We start from the raw sequence: 18,378 nt of genomic DNA on the forward strand, positions 1-18,378 counted from the left end.
ATAACTGTCAGCGTGAAAAATTCCTGATGGCTTAGATCACAAGGGTAGTAAGAACTCTGGTAATTTTTTTAATCTATGTAATTAAAGTCATGTCTGTGATGATTCTCCAGGAACACATTATGTGTCAGTCTTCCAAGTCCTCATTTTGCTCATGTTGGAGTCACCTGCAAGGGCTTTCATTGACCTTAATGGTGTCAAGTCAAGATCTATCCCACAGAAAATGTTTAGATGCTAAAATGATGAAGGCTATATATAGCCACAATAAAAATGTGACTGCCAGCAATGTATTCCTGACTGATTTTTTGGTAATTCGTTTACATTAGTTTCTAAATTGATGTGTCTTCTTTTCATGCGTCTTCTATGCTTCATTGTTTTGTATTTTTCCAAATTTCAGTATGCTAAAAGTGCAGAATAAAGTACCAATAGGCATAAAGTGAATTCTTCGCTTATATTAAGTAATCACTGAGTGGATGGAACACAAAGTTATTCTCTCTGGAATTCTTTTACATCTACATTAAAAATAATACTTGTACATTTAAATGTCCATAACAACTTTTAATTTGATCTTGTGAAAGGCCCATTGTCTAAACTTTGTATGAAATCCCACATGTAATACTTCTGGGCATACCCAAAGCATTTCGTTCTTTTGAAGCTATTGTGAAGGTCAAACCAAAATATTTAGTCTTTCCGAAACGTGTCGGTATGTCAGGAAGGCTGGAGTTGACAACAGGGATCTGCCCTTGCCGGCCACGTGGTTTCTTAAGTTAGTGAAGCACAATTCCGTGTAGTGGAAGCTGTTGTTGCGACCCAGCGGGTGCGGGGGGCCGCGGTGGTGGCGTTCATCCCCATGCGCTGGGGCTCCGCGCTCCTCCAGCGCCGCTGCCCGGCCCCGGCCCTTCCCCCGCCGCCGGCCTGAGGAAGCCCATTGTGTCCGCCGCCGGCTCCAGCCCCCCCGCCGGACATTTCTGGAGCGCTGGGCAAGTTCCCGGTCATGCCGAGCATTCCTGGGAAGATCGGGCGATAAGGGGAGGAAATGACGGAGAGTCACCCCAGCGCCCCGGCCCGCGGCCCCCCCGGCGGCCCGGCGGGACGGGCTCGGTGCCGGGCCGGGGGCGCGGCGGGGGCGGCGGCGGCGGCGGCGCGGCTCAGGTGAGGCGGCCCCGGGGCCGGGCCCGGCGCAGCGCCCGCCCCGCCCCGCCCCGCCCCGCCCCGCCCCGAGCGGCCGGGCGGAAGTGAGCGCAGCGCGGCCGAGCGGGGGGAGCTGCCCGCAGCCTGGAGCGCTCCCGCCGGGAGCAGCAGGGACGAGGGGAAATGGCCGAGGTAGGCGCGGGGAGCCCCGGGGGTCGCGGCGAGCTGCTGGCCCCGCGCCGCGCCAGCCGCGCCCTGCCGGGGCCGCTCGCTCCGCTCCCCGCTTCGCCCGCCCCTCCCGGGGGTCGCCGCGACCCTCGGCCTCCGGGCGCTGCCGCTGCCGGCGCGGCCTCGGCGCGGTCCCGGAGCCGCGGTGCTGCCCGCACGGCCCGTCCCGCTCCCGCAGCCGTGCGGGCTCGCCGAGCCGAGCCGAGCCGAGGCGGGCGGCGGCGCTGCCTGCGGGAAGCGCTCCCGGGCGGCAGCTGCGTGTCCGGAGCGCCGGGCGCGGAGCCGCGCGGAGCTGCTGCCCGCGCTCCGCAGGTGCCGGAGGCGCTGCTTGGAGCCGGGGGGAAGTCTCCGCCGTGGCCGGGAGCTGTCACCGGCACGGAGCGGGGAGCTCGGGAGGTGCCCGGCCGCGGGGGCACCTTGGCGGTGGCTGCGGAGACCCAGCAGGTTTACGTTTCCTTTTTGTTCATCCCCGTGGTGGCTTCGGAGTGGGTTCGCTCGCCGGGTTGGTGCGTTGCTGTGGTTCCAGAGAAGTTGGGTGTTTACAAAACTGATCCCTAAACAGCTCTGCTGTTTCCTCCGGGAGCTTTGCCGGTATTTCTAGAGATACATGGAAGTTCGTGACTGCCTTGCTGTTCGTGGCTCGGTCTAGTTTATTTTTCTGTAACAACACAATAAAAAAGGTATTCCTGCACCTTTGTTAGCACAAGTAACCTCCCACTTCAGCTATGCTGTTGTTGGGGGAAGGATGTGGTAGCAAGATGTAGTCAAAAGAAAAGCGTTTGGAAGAAGACTTTGGTGGTCTTTCTACTCATTGTATTACTTAATATAAGCTTGGAAAATAGCACAGTTAAACTGATTTGGGGTAGGGGAGAGATACAGAGGTTTTAACTGATAACACTGCGTGTTTAATGCAGATTTCTTCCCAAAGGGAACTGAAAATTTAAGAAAAAAATGTCTGGTGTTTGTACAAGATGTTGTGCAATACTTGCTTTGAATATAAGCTGTGTTCATGAGTGGTAGTGATGGATGATTTATGAAGAATCCAAAGGGGAAGCAGAAATGGGGCAGGGGAAATGAAATCAGACAGACAAAAGTATTTTTTTTATATGTCTTTGTTGGCTTTGAAAGCAGTTGTGTGCTTCATTCCCCCCACACTGAGAGTGGGCCTGTAAAAAATTTTATGCATCTGAGAGGAAGAGAAGTTGCTTAAATTGGCCTCACTTAGCACGTTTGTGGAAGGGGGAGAAGGGGATTATAATTCCCACCAAGTTCTGTTTGTTTTTTGGGGTTGTGTTTGTTTTTTCGTAAAAGTAAGTTGAAGCAAAACTAGTAAAGAGTAAGGGACAGTGAAAGACAGTTACATAGAAGATAAAGGCAGAGGGAGAGAACACAGGCAGAAATGACAAATACTTGAAATTGAGTGACCTTTTGGGGAGGGGACCACAAACTGGACAAGTAATGGGTTATTTAGAGTCTCATCTTCTTAAATGGTGTGCTGTATTTGAGTATTCTTTTATGTCTCTTAGGGATGCTTGTTGATGAAAAATAGAAAGAAAATTTCAGGAAATATTTAAAATTGCAATTGATTTAATAAAATAGATTTGTCTTCATTACAGTGCAGTAGTAATCCTGATTTATGTACTTGAGATTGCTCTTTCCTGTGGGTTATTGCTGTCATCCCTGCAAACTCAAACATAAAGGTTCATCAGGACATATAATCATTGTATTGAAATTGATAATTTAGTTACCTTTATCCAATTTGAGTAGCTCTCTGTGTACTAAAGAAAATTGAATGCCTTAAATGGAAAATTATGCATTTAAAAATGCCAAGTAAAAAAAAAAAAAAAAAACAGTTTCTGATTTTGTGTTCCATTGTTTCTTCTCAAACTAAACTGAAATTAGTGATATATCTTACTCAGTGTTGCTGTTGTCTCCAGCTGCCTAGCTGGAGACACTTGGATTAAAATGTTTTTAAGAAATAAAAATGCTGAGGTGATGTTTTGGAGATTTTGTTTTGTTGATGTTGTTGTCTTAGGCTTTGATGTGGGACCAAAACCAGACGGTATGAAGTTATTTAGAAAAATGAGAGTTGAATTCTATTAGAGCAGGATTGCATGTTGTTTGTCTTTTAAACTCTTGAACAATCTTAATGCTGCCTTATGGGAGCTTTGAAAATTCCTTTTTTTTTTTTTTGTTTTGTTTTGTTTTGTTTTTTTTAGAAGTATTGCCTTATAGTGTCTGCAGTCAGTACAGAAATTATTTGGTGTTTGTTTTTAGGATAATACAACAAGCTTGAAAGTATTACACAAATTAAGTTGTTTGCTTTATGGATGTGTAACTGTGTAAACATATTGGTCTATTTTAAGTAGAAGATGTGGATGTGTAATTAATTACGAGAACCAAGGTTCAGTCTTTTTATCAATGGTGGTCAATAAAATCAGTCATCTAATGCAGCATCATCCAACCCCTTTGTAGGTGAGGAACTGGTGTGATGTAAGTTTGTGAGAAGAATGATGAAGTTGTTTCCAGAATGGACAGGGAAGGGAAAGCAGAAATGTTCCATAGCGTGCCAGTAATGATAAACCTCACTTAAGCTATAAAAAGTTTAGAATTAAATGCTTTAATCAAAGCTTACATTAAAAAAAAGTTATGAGAAGTATTGCTTCAATCTATACCTTTGTAGAAATGCAGCTTGAGAGTATTTCCTTAGATAAAGCTGTCCAAGTGATGGTCACTCCAGAGGGAAGAAATGGAAGCAAGAGGGAGAAGGTATGTCTGCATGTTTCATGTAACTTGTAATTTCCAAACAAAGTTACAAGCAAAACATCACTTACAAAAACCCAACCACAACTTGCAGTGTGTAGCGTGTGAGGACCTTGTGGTGTTTGTGCTCAGGGAATGCCACTGGTTCAGATCTGGAGGTTGGTCAGTGCATCGTGTCCCTGAGGAAATGATTGAGGTTGAAGGCTTCAGTGTTGTAGTTGATGTTTGTAGGGGACTGATGAGAACAGGTCATCAGTGCCTGATCCATCTTCTGCTTGGGCTGTAGTCACAGCAGAGGAGCAGAGCAAGGTGACAGTGCTGTTATAAGGTGAGAGCTGGAAGTTTATCTGAGTTCAGCATCCTTCTGAATGAATTCCAGAAGAAGTCCATCAAGAGTCTTAACCTTAGAGAAGTTGCCTCAGGATTCAGGAAGCACTTGAGTGCCAAATTAGTGGAGACTAGGAGGGTATTTTGAGGAAGTGTGTGTTGGTTTAGCTTTTTCCTATTTACATTTCCAAAGCCACCTTTAGAGACAAGATAAGGATGAGAAGAACCTTTGGTCTGAGTGTAGTCACCCTGTTCAGTTCTCTGAGTACTTTGAAAGAAACAAACCCAAACAAACCTCATAATAGTTGAATCAATATATGTAGTAAGCATTTAGTAATTTCTAATGGATAAAGCATGAAGGTACACGTGAACCCTGCATTTGTTCTGTCAATTAGTAATCAGCAATTCTGCTCAATCTCCTATGAATATGAGGTGTGTGACTGTATCTGCTGGTTATAAATGAAACTGTGCAAGTTTCCTGCCTGAGGGGAAACTCAGCTGCTGAAGCAAGTGGTGGAAATAATTTGGCTACTGCAGCAGAATTGCATTAGGTTAGGCTGGCAGGGTGATACTAATATAGTGATACAGAGTTAAGTCAGGGGCAGAGCTGAGGTGTCAGTGTTTCCTCTCCATGAATGTTTTTGATGATGATTTGTTGAAGGTGTGTGTTGTGCACTGCTGCACAGGGAGTAAAATAGGATCTCTGTGGGGGAGGTTTGTTTTCATCTCTGTGTTAACAGCCTCTGCACCTTGCCTCAAGAGCCTCCTGCATTTTGCTGTGTTTTCAATGTTTTGCCACATTAGGAGGATGTCTGCAGGGCTTACTTCAGGCACGTAATTTAGGAAAAATTGGGATTTTAACAGGGTTCTCTGTCTGTGCTGCAGAATATTATAGAACTATATGGAAGGTGTTTGAACACCTCTGTTGTGGTAATTAAAACAGACAGCGCAGATGTTTCTTTCCTCTTTCTCTGTTCCACCTACACTAGACACTTTCTATGGTTTGGATAAAATTGGATATGTAGTTTAAAATGTTGTCTGTCTTCTGTTTAGTAGCACTGGGATTGGAATTAATGGAAGTACTAGTTTAGTTACATGTTCCAGGTAATTTGTCATGTTCTACTGGGGTCAGGCCCCACACTGCATGAATAACTAAGGTCCCTTCCAGTCTTAATCGTTCTGGGAAAGCGATATTCCAGAATAAAATCACTTTCCAAGTCAGGAATTACAGCACCAATTATTCAGCTGGGGAATCAAAATATTTGGGATAATGACCTCACTTAAAGAATAGGAAAAAGCCTCCCCTTGAGCCAGCAGCTAATGTTGATTCTGTATGAAAGTTTGTATTGCATGAGTGTTTTCAAGTAGCCTCTGAAAAGCAGGATTGGTGGAGGGATTGTGTACGTCAGGGTGACGTGGAGAAAAGCACAACTTAAGAGGGGTCTGTGGAGCAAGGGAACCAGTACAAAGTTTTTTAAAAGCAAACTTTTAAGACAGGAGGAGTGAAATTGAAAGCGTTATTCTGCAAGGAGAAACATTGCAACAGAACTAGAATTCCTAGCCTTTGTCAAACAATGCGGGTAATAAGCTTGGCTGTAAGGCATGGAAAAAACTGTCTTGGCCAAGTGCATTGGAATGAAAGAGCCTGGGATGCCATCAGTTTCATTCTTGCTCTTTTCTGGTGCCTGCATCCAGAAAATACTGGGCAGGAGCAGAATAGGAGGATACTGTTAGAGAGCTGAGAACGGGATAGGGAGAAGTACAAGGATGCAAAGTTTGGTGAGTAGTTCTACAGCTGATGAAACTGATGCCAGTCTTCCTGTTGATTTGTGTGTTCTGCTCATTGGCTTTAAGGACTTCTTGCCATCATTCACTCATTTATAAAGTTTATCTTGGTGATAATTCTGCAGTGTCCAGTTATATGAGCTCATGCTACAGTTTTCTTCTAGCTGTGACACCCACTGTTCTTAGCAGGGTCAGGGTGTTTGTTTTTATAAAACTTACATGGAATTCAATTATCTTTATCATCCCCATCTCATAACAGACCTAAATGGACTGGTAGCTAGGTTCAAAATTTGAGGGGAGGAGTATAATAACAGAAATGTGCTGAGTAAGCTTGCAAACCTGCTGTAACAACTCTGCATGTATCCACATCTATTACATGATGGAAGGGTTGCACTGACCAGTGGTGCAAACCATTGCAGAAGAAGAGTGTGGCTGTGGGAAGCACATGATTTGTAGGTATCTGTAGCTGCCCTCACTGGGATCTGGCTGGAACATCATGACAGATGCATCCATGCTTTGTCTGTCTTGAAGCATTGATCAAAACCTGAAGATTCAAATTTAACAGCAGCTACACAGTGTGCCATATCTACCAATGATCCTCAGCACAGTCCTGGGTGAAAATTGATTTCAACAGTTCATACATTTTTATAAGCACTGAAACAGCTGAGGTTGAATTTTTCAAGGGATTTGTTGCTGATGTTGAAAGACCTTAAAGACTGAGACTTCCTGTTCTTGCCTAGCCCTCAAGATCAAAGGTTTTGTGATGAAATTGTACTTTTTAGGCGTAAATGAAATTTCAAAATCAAAGTTAAGGGATGCGGTTCCTGTTTAGGTATCTATAATCTGAATGATTTGAGCAAAACAAATGGAATGAGTTTTGGTTCAGGGTTTGTGCCCAATTAAAAATTGTATCAGTATTTGAACTAGTGAAATTGTCTTTGAAGGTTCTGTAGATATGAGCTGAAACAAAATTGATTCAATTTTCTGGTTAACTGTGCTCATCTCATTTGTGAGGAGACACCTGCTAATTTTGCTAAAATGACTGGATTAAAGAAGCTACTTAGTTTTTGGTGGAAAGATAGCTTGATAGAACTGTATAGCTTTAACACTGATTTCAGAACTGTTTGTTATTGAGAAAACCTGCAGTTTAAACCTGACATTATTTAAAAAGAACAGCAGCCTTACTTCCAGAAGTCATGTCATGAGTATATGCTCAGTATTTTCTCTGTTTGTAGCAATGTGAATGCATCTGGCAGGGAGGGCTTCTGAACATCAAAGTTCTTGGGGCTTTTTTTCTTTCTTTTCTTTGCTAAGGAGTTTTCCTGCTGTGGCAAATGTCTGGCTATGGATTCCTTTGCTGATGATTAGTATTTTCCACAGTATATTACTGCTGTCATATTTTGCTAAGTTTTCCCTGGTTTCCTGTAAAACTGCTACTGTCTCTGGTATGCAGGCAAGATTTGTTAATTTGTAAGTTAGCTATGATTCAATGTAGCAAATGCTTCAAGTATTTTTATTTTTGTTTTCTTTAACTGCAAAAGAACTCAAAGTTACTTTGAAAATTGCACTTGTTTTGAGGAAGCACTGGCTGCTGTATGCCAGGGTCTTACTTTATAAGGAATGCAGGAAATGGCCTGACTTGTTATCATTGCTTCTGTATTTAGTGCTTGGACTCCAGGGAATTCATGTGCACTGATTTCTGATAGCTATAAAGTACTTCTTGTAAAGAAATTACCAAGTAATATGTTCTGTGCTTGCGTAGAAGAAATTATTAATAGGATATTACAAGCCTTGGGTGTTTTTGAAAAGAAAGCTGTGCAACTCATCTGAAATAGAGAAGAATGTTAACATGCACATGAGCAGATGGTGAGATTACCTCTGCTTAAGGTAAAACGATTTATGTCTGATGAAGTCATCCCTTGCACATTAAGATTCGAAGCTAATTTAGATTTTGGGAATCTTTGTCCTGATAGAGATGTAATGTCCTATATTGGTTCCCCAAAGTTTTCTTTCCAGAAAACTATAAATTCCTAATTGGGAAAGAAAATTCTGGTTCCATTTTATGTATTTCCATGTCTAACTATTGGGGATTTTTTTGTTAAGCCTCTCTAAGTGAAAATCTGGTTTAAAATTAATTTCCATTCCATATAGAGGTTTTGATCTGAAGGAGATGGTCAGGCATCCTTTAGTTTCTTGATAATTAGTAAGTTTTCTTGCTGTTTTTTTTTTTTTTTTTTAAAGACTATTTTACTTCTCTGAAATAATGAATGATGTGCAATACTCAAAATTATATAACACTACACAGGTACTTGAGGGATCAAGTTAACTTCAGGCTCTAACACATTCATGTAAAATTGTTACCAAGGAAATGGTGCTCTTGCAGAAACTCTGCTAGACTGGGCCAAAGAGGTCTGCAGGCTTCTTTCTGATCACAGCTGGTTGAGAAAAGAAATACTGCTTCAAGTTAGTAAAGTCTGACTGCAAGGGACATTACCCTTGGTCAGGGCTGTGTGGTTGAGGTTTTAGACACACTTTTATAGGAAACAAGTTCTGCTAGAATGGTGAAAATGTGGTGACTTCACCTAAATAAGAATGTGTCTGTTTAATATCAAAATTAGGGGACAATGCAGTGTAGTGACTAAGTAGTGTAGGGGATTGTTTTATCACTTGTGAATTTCTGTTATAATCTCTTCAGATGCTTCTGGCTTTCCTTTAAAAATAAACGAAATGTTTCTCACGTTCTTTGAGTGCTTGGCAAGAGGAGCGCTCTTGAAGGTGAACAGATTGACAGCTGAAAACTGATTATTACTGTTACTTAAAATAGTGTGCAGCAGTTCAGATGAGAGCAGTCCTAGCTCTGTAAGGATCACTTCTGGGTCTTCAATGACCTCCAGTTGTGGCAAACGTCTGGTGAGTTCCCATAGCTTGGTCAGTAATGGTTCAGGATTCCAGGATTTGAATTGCAACTTATTTTTCTGAGTGTTTGAGTTCCCTGCTGATAGATGATCCTAATGGAATTTGCCCTTCTCTTTGTAAATGTTGGAGAAGTTTAAATTCTGCTCACTCTCTGCCTTTGAACTTAGATGGCTGCAAAGTGAGAGGTTCAAAGTGAAGCTAAACTTATGTGAAAAAGTTAACTGATGGTTTGCATTTAAAAGAAGGTCCAACAGTATTTAATCATGCTTATGCCTAGGGAGCTTTTATTCTGATGTATTATATGAATTTGCTTCTTAGAACTGGCATGCAGGATCAAGTTTCACCAAAACTATTGCAATTTTATCAATTTTTTTTGTATCAGTTTTTTTTAACTGTTTGGGAAAACCTGCAGTCTGCTTATAAAATTTTACAGAAATTTATACACTGACTCTAGAAGTTTCCCAAGGACAGGACTTAAATGCAGCAATCATATTATGTGTATATATGCTGTTGAGGCTGTCTTGCAGGGAATAAATTCAATTTTTCAGATAACCACTAACAACAGCCCTCTGTATTGAATGCTGGAAGTGACTGGATTTGTCAGTGCAAGTGTGCTGTACTGAAATACAGCACTGTGATGTGAAATTGTGAAATAAACAAGCAGTTATTGAGAGACTGGGGTTCTCTAGATGTTGTGAATGAAGGTGCTGTGGTAGCTGTGTACAGTGTTCCTGACAGCTGAGGAATGTGTGTTTATCTGCAGTTGTGACTGTGGAACAGGGACTTGGTGATACCAAGATCAAGGTCGCTGGTTTCAGAAGAAAAATAAGGCTTTTTTTTTTTTTTTTCAGCTTTTTTTTTTTTTTTTTTTTTTTTTTTTTTTTTAACTGGCTGTTGTTATATATAAATACTTTGAAAACCATATAATTTTTTGTCATCTCCTTAAGAAAAAAAATCACCCAATTATCAAGCAACATTTGAAGGGATTGATTATCTTGTAAATTGTAGCGCAAGCAGTTCTGAATAGTCTTGGAAAGTATGATTCTATTTTATTTTTTTTAAATTAAGTTCAGGTAAAAGCCCTGCTGCAAACTGCACTTACCTCAGGCTGCTGCTTCTTGGAAAAGCCAAATAGGAATTCTTGAGAGGACTCATAAGTCAGGGTGTTCTTGTATCTGACATGGCAGTTTTAACCAGCTGTAAGTTAATGAAGAGATTAAAGCCAGCTTAGCTTTCTAGACAGTCTGAGAAGGTGGTGTCAAGTATACCAGACTTCTCATTAGGATATTTTCTGTGGCTGGTAGGCTTAGACCATCTACAAAATATTCTGTAGATCTTCAGGACAGGAGAAATTTTACTATATTTGTCCTGCTAACAGGAGCGTAGTAAATAGTTGAAGGCCACATTTGTGCCATGAATGGGACCAGAGACGTGCATTGTCTATAAAGGAGCCCAGCAAAATAGTTTTGGGGTTTTTAAATTTATTTCCTGGCTGTGTTTCACACTGAGCTCTGGAGATGGGAAGCAGATAGGACAATACTTCTTTCTAATGGCAGTATTTATGGCTTTAGTGGGTGTCAAACTCTGTAACTTCGTATACTGTACAGAAAAGGATCTGGTGTCTGTTTGTTTTTTCTGTAGACTTTGTGTTGAATATTCACATCATTATCCTGTGGATTGATTCATACCTGTAACTTCCAAAGCTGCTCCTCCTTGAGGCTTTATGCCCCGGACTTGAGTTGTGTGGTTTTGAGGGTTTTATAATTTTGTTAGTCTGGCACAGTTTCAGTCTTTCTGAAGACACCCTCTTTTGTTTAAATCTTGTATTGGTAACTGTAACATCATTTCTGATTTAATTTTGCTTTGTGAAGTGTTTCACTTGGATTTGTCTTCAGACTGAGCTGAAATGTATAGAACCTCTTATAAAGATGTCTGTCCTTTGCACTATAAGCCATTGAAATGAAGTAGATAAAACAAAAGCTTGGCCAGACTTAAAGAATGTAAAGAATCTGTTGTAAATCTGTTAAGAATCTTGCTCTGTGTGTGGGGAGTCCAGAGAAATACAGTCACTTTGTTTGAAGCACATCTCACTGGTTTGATTCAAGAAGGGCAAAAAAAAAACCCCAGTCTGAAATCCAAACCCTTCTAATGGGTATGAATTGAAAGAGAACTTAAAGAATTTTGAGTTATCTGCCTTATTTGCTGCAGAGAATTCTTAATTTGTGGATTGGTGCATGACTTAAACTCAGAATGATTTGCATCTATAAGCTCATCTGGTTCAGTGAAACTGTGTTTTAATGAGGATTGCTGATTATGTAACCCTCCTAGCAGAAACTCATTATTCCTGATTTTTATCTTGCTGCTTGATGTGCATACTAGTTATTGCTGGAAGACATCTCCTGGGCTCAGCTCTGACCTGGCTTTGTGCAAAAAGCTGCAGAATAATGTAGAAGTAATGCTGAAAAATAACACAGTTCTTGTGGTAATCTCTTGCAGGATTATTTTAATAAAGAGCCTGCATAGATATTGTGGTGAATGTGGGAAGAGTTGTATCATAGTCCTAAACATAAGACTGGAATTGGCAAAGTGTTAAATGCCATTTTCTTGGTAGTGGCCTTAAGCAAAAGTGACCTTTTGGAGTTTCTTCCTTTACCTAGTAGTGAATGACACTTCCTGTAAAGAGTTGTTAAAGAGATTAGTCAATGAGCAGCTGTACTTAAATAGCTTATTTTGCTTGTCCAAGAAATATCATTTCACGAGCATTATTTTTCTTGTTAAGAGGGTAAAGTACAATCTTTTCCAAAGGAAGAGAGGTCCTTCAGTGTCATTATGACCATTATAATCATAGTATAGCAGTTCGAAAGGTCTGGTTTTGTAATCTAGTGAAGCAGGGTGGAAGTCCTCTTGATGATGTGCTTTATCAATGCTCTATTTGTATAGTCTTTAGAACAACTTCTACTCCCAAGATTGCACCTGTGCAGTTGCTCAAACTGCTACATACCTGAAGGTGGCTTTTTTGTGTCTTGGATCTAGTGCTGAAAAAAGAAACCGAGTGCTTGCTAGCTACCAGTAAGGAGAGTAAGAAAAATAAATGGGTCTTGCAAAACTCAAAGACCATGAATTTATTTGTGCGACTTCTTTGACGCTCTCTTCCCCACCAAAAAACCAAGAATTGTCCTCTTCAAAATTTTGCATCCTCAGTTTCTGAAGGACATGTGCAACTTTGCCAGCTGGTGGTGTGTGACTTAGTCCTTGTCCACATATGATTTGTTGCTAATGTTTCATTTCCTTTGCTATGATGTGTTTCTGATGTTTCATTTCCTTTTCAGGTCTGCTAAATCCCCTCTGAAGCCAAGGGTAGGCAGCCAGTGCAAGGGAAGTGTTGCTGCTTTACATGGACAGCTGCTCTTGCGGCATGGCCCAGATATCCAGCAGCAATGGATTCAAGCAGCGCTCCTCACCTTCTCTGTCAGCCCCAAGGTCAAAGGATGTGGACAAAGAGGAGGCACTGCAGATGGAAGCTGAGGCATTAGCCAAGATGCAGAAGGAAAGAGGTGTAGCTGGTAATAAACAAACCTTTCATTCTTTAAGCAGCCCCAGACAAAAAGCACAGACTCATAACAAACAGGACCACGATCTCATGGTGTTTCCAGAGGCTGATGCCAAGAGCATGGAAGATAAACTAAGAACCATTGACATAGAGAAGCTCACTCATGCTGAACTAGAGAAACTGCTGCTGGATGACAATTTTGAATCTAGTAAAGTACCTACATTACCAGCAAGTCCTATTTTGAGCCCATCTGTGTCTTCACAATTTTATCTGGGGCCCGCGGGTCAGAGGAGGCAGTGGACCCCTGGAATACCAGCGCCTGTGACATGCACTTTACCTCCTATTTACACCTCAGCTTCTTACACAAAACAGACTGGTGTATTTCAGAATGGATTCCATCCAACTATGTCATCCTATCCCTCCAGAGAGCCTATTTATCTTGGTCTTCCAAGACAGTCACAATACATTTCATACCCACTGGCAGCTACCACACCTTTCCATCCACATGTAGGCCTACCTTTATACCATCCAGTACTCACTCCAGAAATGGCAAAAGTATTTGACAAAATTGCAAGCACTTCAGAATTCCTGAGAAATGGGAAGTCGAGCACGGACCTAGAAATGACTTCCATGAAGTCTGCAGTGTCCAGCCTGCCAACCTCAGAGAGCTGTGGGGATGTCAGTAAATTCGACTGGCTGGATTTGGATCCTCTGAGTAAACCAAAAGTGGACACTGGGGAGACTTTAAACAAGGCAGAGGATGATGGGGAGAGGGCTTCAAGTATGACTGCTGAAGACCCGTGGGATGCTGTTCTCTTAGAAGAAAAGCTGTTACTGACTTGTCACCTGGAAAGGAAGGTTAATGGGAAATCTTCTGGAGCCACAGTCACAAGGAGTCAGTCCTTAAACATGAGAACAACTCAGCTTGCAAAGTTACAGGGCCAAACATCACAGGTATGTAAATCTGTATCTTTAAATTGCAGTATAACACTAAAGATGAATGACAGTATTTAAAGACACTTGAAGGTCTGTTATTTATTTTATGCATATTACTTGGCTTGAGCAGTGTCCAGATAATGTCATGTTATGGTATATGTATTAGTGCTGTTCAGAAAATTGAGCATTACTGCTGAATTATCTCCCAAAATACTTCTACCCTTGTGTAATCCTTCCACATTTACTGTAGAAATTTGTTTTTCAATGTCACTTTTATCAGGCAGGGCAAAAAGGTGTTTGAGAGATCCTTCTCTAGGATCACTTCAATGAAACATTCAAGACCAAACTCAACAGGGGCTTTAGTTATGGCACTCATGTCTTTGAACATGGAGCACATGCAGTTTTTGTAAAAACCAAACTGTGCAGCAGGTGATTAGTAATGTCACAGTCTCACCTGCTTAATTGCACCCCATTAGGGCTTCCTACTTCTTCCCAACTACTGTAAAAGACTGTAGGTTATTCAACTTTTCCTATATTTTCAATTCTTTCTGTGATAATTCCACAACCAAAAAAAAAAAAAAAGAAAGAAGAAGAAGAAAAAAAACAAGACATGTTTTAAAATATTAGTCAGCTCACTAGAAAGTGGATATGAATACTTCTGGGTTTTGGAGGTTTTTTTTTGGTGGACTACAAAGACTGAAAGAGAAGTGGAGAAGTTTTCAGTGGAAAAGCCAGCACTCTGGCAAGGGTGATAGTGGCCAAAAAAAATTGTATTTGTAGAAACTGGTTAGAGAATGGGAAGTAAACTATTTGTTTGCTTTGGAGACTTTGGTTTACAGCTGTTTCAAATCTTAGGTGTTGTCTTTCTAGGTGTTTTTAAAAAGCTAGGGACATGCCATAAAAAAAACAACTGTTATCACTCAAGGATATTTTCCCAATAATTCCTTAATTCTTCCCACCCCACCTCTAGACTGGAGGAAGTTTTCTTTCTCAGAAATAGAAATATTTACTAGACTGTGGCCTAAAAGGCTGTCAAAATTTCCATTGAAGTGAAAATTTTGGCCTCTCGTTTGGAGGATTTCCTGTTTTTTCTGGGTTAGGTGTCAGCATTCTGGCAAAATTTCAATAGAAGGCCAGTGGAGAAGAAATAAAAACCACCCTGAAACCCAAAAAATCCATTTATCTCTGGGTTTGTGCCATGTGTACAGATCTTGGGTCTGACTTAGCTCAACAGCAAGGGAGGAAAAAAAATAAAACTGTGATACATTAACTCTGTTATTTCCTGGTATTTGGAGAGGCATGTAAATTTGGGCTCCACAGCAGTTTGCTTCTCAGTTTGCTGTGTAATCTGGTGATGTGTTTGTCAGTTTTTCAGTGGTGGTTGGTTGGCTGTAATTAGCTCCTGACTAATAACTGGGCTACACTGGATCTGTTCTTCTCAGGTGGTGTCTGTAGGAAGTAATGCTTGACTGTTGCTGAATGAAACCTGGTTTTATACATTCCAGGCTTTTTTTTTTCAGGAGTGTAGGATTTCAAAGGGTCTTTCCTGTTCCTAAGGTCCAGTCTCCTGGTGTTTGCTTGTCATGTATTGACTACTGATTCATAAATGAAGTTCAAGCTCTGCCTTCACATGCAGTCTTTTCTTCCTGCCACTTTTGATTTAAAGGCTGTTTCAGCTCCTCCTCATCATTCATCTGATTTTCAGCAGAACACATTTGAAACTAGCTCTTAGCAAATGTTCTTGTGTCAGGATGGAACAGCAGGTACTTAAGATGAAAGAATCATTTTGATATTTACCTCAATATGTTACAAGAGTTGGTGACTTTCTGTCAGCTTTCAATGCAAGCTCTGTGTGAGATCTTCTTTCCTTTTTTATTTTTTTGAGGATGACTTATAAGAATTTTAGCTCTCTGTGTGAGAGCACAGTGTACCATGTCCTTTGTACATCATGAATAAACCCTCATTACAGGCAGGGGCATCCTGCTTGGTACTCTTTTATTGCATTTACTTAATTTGTGATAGCATCACAACATCAATTCTGTAGTCAATTAATTTTTATTAAATCACCATCTTTTTCAAACAAGCTCTTAATTTATAGCAGACTTCTGCAGTGAATGCCCAATTGAGGGTTTTGAGATTTGCTTTGCACTTTTGCTCCTCCAGACTTGTTTTGGCATCACACTCCAGTTCTAGTCTGTATTATGAAGGTAGATGATGATACAAGACTAAGTTAGAAGGATTGCTTCTGCTGAGTTATTTAAGAAGAAAATAAATAGATTTAAAGATGGGTGTCTCAATTGGATATCCTTGATATATAACCTGAACAGTCTCTCTTTTGCCTATCCTGTGCTTCTACTTTATTTTCTAGTTTAAGTGATTTTCTACTCCGTGTATTATATAGTGAATAATTTTCTACTCTGTGAATTATATAGTTTCTACTTGTGGCTGTTCTTTTGTGTTTTAGCCAATTTACCCCAATTTATATGTTCTTCAAAGTATATTTTTAAGTCTTGCATCTTAACAAGTCTGGATCATTCCCCCCTGAGCCCTTCCTGAATAACTCAGTCTCACTGCCCCTTTAAACAAAAATATTAGTATTTGGATTAAATCAAAAATATATTTTGAGTCTGTCAAAATTTATGACTATCTAACTGTTTCATCCCTGAACCAATAGATTGCTTTGTTTTGATGAGTTCTCTATTTGTATCTGTTCTTATTTTTGCCTATTTAATGTATATGTTCATATTTGAAGTAGCTATACATTTATACATTTGTTTATTTATTTTAAATATTTCAGTGTTTGTCACCCACTTCTGAAAACAGAGGCAAAAAGCATTATTTTGTACTCTCTTATGTGTTGTTTTCTCTTGCTTTCCACAGAGCTGCTGAGTCTTGTGAGTTTGTATACTCATGGAATTTTATTTAACTTGACTTTTAATTTATTGGGGTTTGGGTTTGTTTGTTTTTCATTGTTCAGATTAATTATATTTACAGACCACTTCTATTTTTGCAGCCTATACTGACATAAACTATTTATCTTATTTGGCCTGAAGTCCTTTCTTTCATGTTATTTCCTGTTTGACTGATAGCTTTTGCACCTCCTAGATCAGCCCAAGTGGAAGTTAAAGAAATTAAAATTCTACTTGTTGCTCAAAACTCATCTGAGATCAGTGGGTTGAAATAGTATTCTTAGTTTTTCAGAGCTTGTTGTCTTGAAATTATTTTCCCAAAAGTGATAAAAAATTAAAATTGAAGTTCAGCTAAAAATAAGGAGGTGTTTGATGTTCTTCGTTTTCCACCAGGAGGTCTTTTCCAACATTACATGTTTGTAATAATATGAGGTTTCTCTCCTTAGGCAAACGTGACCCTGAGGTGAACCATAGATAACCAAATCTTTATTTTTTTTTTTCTTTGCTCAATAGGTTAAAATTTATTATTTATCCTGGCTAAGCTTGCACTTGTTGACATGCCTTGTTAGTTCCCTAAACTTTGAATTTATCAGTAGAATAACCTGCAAATTTTTCTGTAAGGAATTCAAAAGTGTCACATTGTGGCATAAAGTGCTATTTCATCACTGGTGTGACTGCATTTGAAGTAGGTCCCTTGTTTGTATTTTTATCCTATGGTTGCATAGTGCTTTGTGCTTATTTGTAGTATTCCTTCAAGAGTTTGTAAATAGAATTTAACATTTTAGAGGCAGCTTCTTGATTTGCAGTGCTGAATTTTGTGTTGAGTGCCAACCAGCAGGTGATTGACTTCCATCAGAGGTGTTTGCCTTTCCCTGGCTATGTCCCCTACCTGTTTCCTTGTGATTTTTGCTGATGGTGTTGTGCAATTGCTTAGAGAATGTGTTTGCTAGATACAGTTGCACAGGTTAGCAGGTCTTGTGAGTATTTTTATGTGATAGAACTTGTCTGAGATGTTACAATAGAAGAACCTATTTGAATTTAAGGTGTTATGCATGCTGCTGCAGCTCATTTCAGGTTTTGTGGCTTTACAGCTTCCTGCTGTAATTGTCTCATGTGGTATGGCTTATCCCCAATTACACAGAATTTGTCCTTTTGACTGATCAGTGTTCATGCAACCAATATTTTAGCTGAAATAATTAGGTTTAAATGCAATTCAAGTGGCAATTATAGGTTGTATCTCCTCCAAGTTTATGCTGTGCTGCTTAAACAAGTTAATTTCAAGGGGGAAAAGTGCTTGAAGGGAAAAGACCTGACAGACAGTATGTGGCTCTCTCAGATTTGACCCCTTTTTTGAGAGTCTCATTTAACTATATTGTCTGATATGCTCTAATGAAATTAGCTGACTACTTGGGCTAATAATAAATAACCCACATACTAGTTAAGTAGTTAATCACTACTTCAAATGAGAATAAATTGTGGTGATTTTCAGAAAAACTGTAGTGCAATCTGCCTTGTTCCTGGCCTTGTGGTTGGATTAAAGCTTTCTGTAAACATTGTAAAATCTTTTGGATGAAAAATGAAAAATTTAAGTGGTCATGTAACTTGTTCCAGGGAGGATCTGGCAGGAGCTTCACAAATCACTCAGGCTAGTGGTGGCTTGTTAGATTGTGGACAGCAGAGTTCCACTGGTTATTCCAACTTTTCTTTTTGCTTACTCTAAAGTTTGTATGGATGTATTGTGAATTGGATCAAAAAGCAGATATGGTTTTAAAACCTGCTGCAGTTGTTTGTTGTTTTGGTTTTGTAAGTTTATTAGATTTTGCTGTTTGAAACTGC

At 40.2% G+C, this 18,378-nt stretch overlaps 1 protein-coding gene across 4 annotated transcripts in view; it reads left to right on the forward strand.

Annotated features, from left to right (window-relative positions):
• Nucleotides 1-1,124: 1,124 nt before the first annotated feature.
• The window catches only part of PIK3C2A (phosphatidylinositol-4-phosphate 3-kinase catalytic subunit type 2 alpha), a 49,986-nt gene continuing 32,732 nt past the window's right edge, over nucleotides 1,125-18,378 (forward strand). Inside the window, exons 1-2 of one of the 4 annotated variants that reach the window (XM_079307897.1) lie at nucleotides 1,125-1,320; nucleotides 12,477-13,651. In XM_079307897.1, coding sequence (XP_079164023.1) covers nucleotides 12,542-13,651 — 1,110 coding nt within the window. In that variant the 5' untranslated portion in view covers nucleotides 1,125-1,320; nucleotides 12,477-12,541. Of the gene's footprint in view, nucleotides 1,321-8,097; nucleotides 8,119-9,069; nucleotides 9,142-12,476; nucleotides 13,652-18,378 lie in introns of those variants that run through there. The other 3 variants (XM_079307900.1, XM_079307899.1, XM_079307898.1) reach the window with 3 other exon arrangements.

This window comes from Erithacus rubecula, assembly GCF_903797595.1.
Source record: "Erithacus rubecula genome assembly, chromosome: 6".
NCBI lineage: Eukaryota > Metazoa > Chordata > Aves > Passeriformes > Muscicapidae > Erithacus > Erithacus rubecula.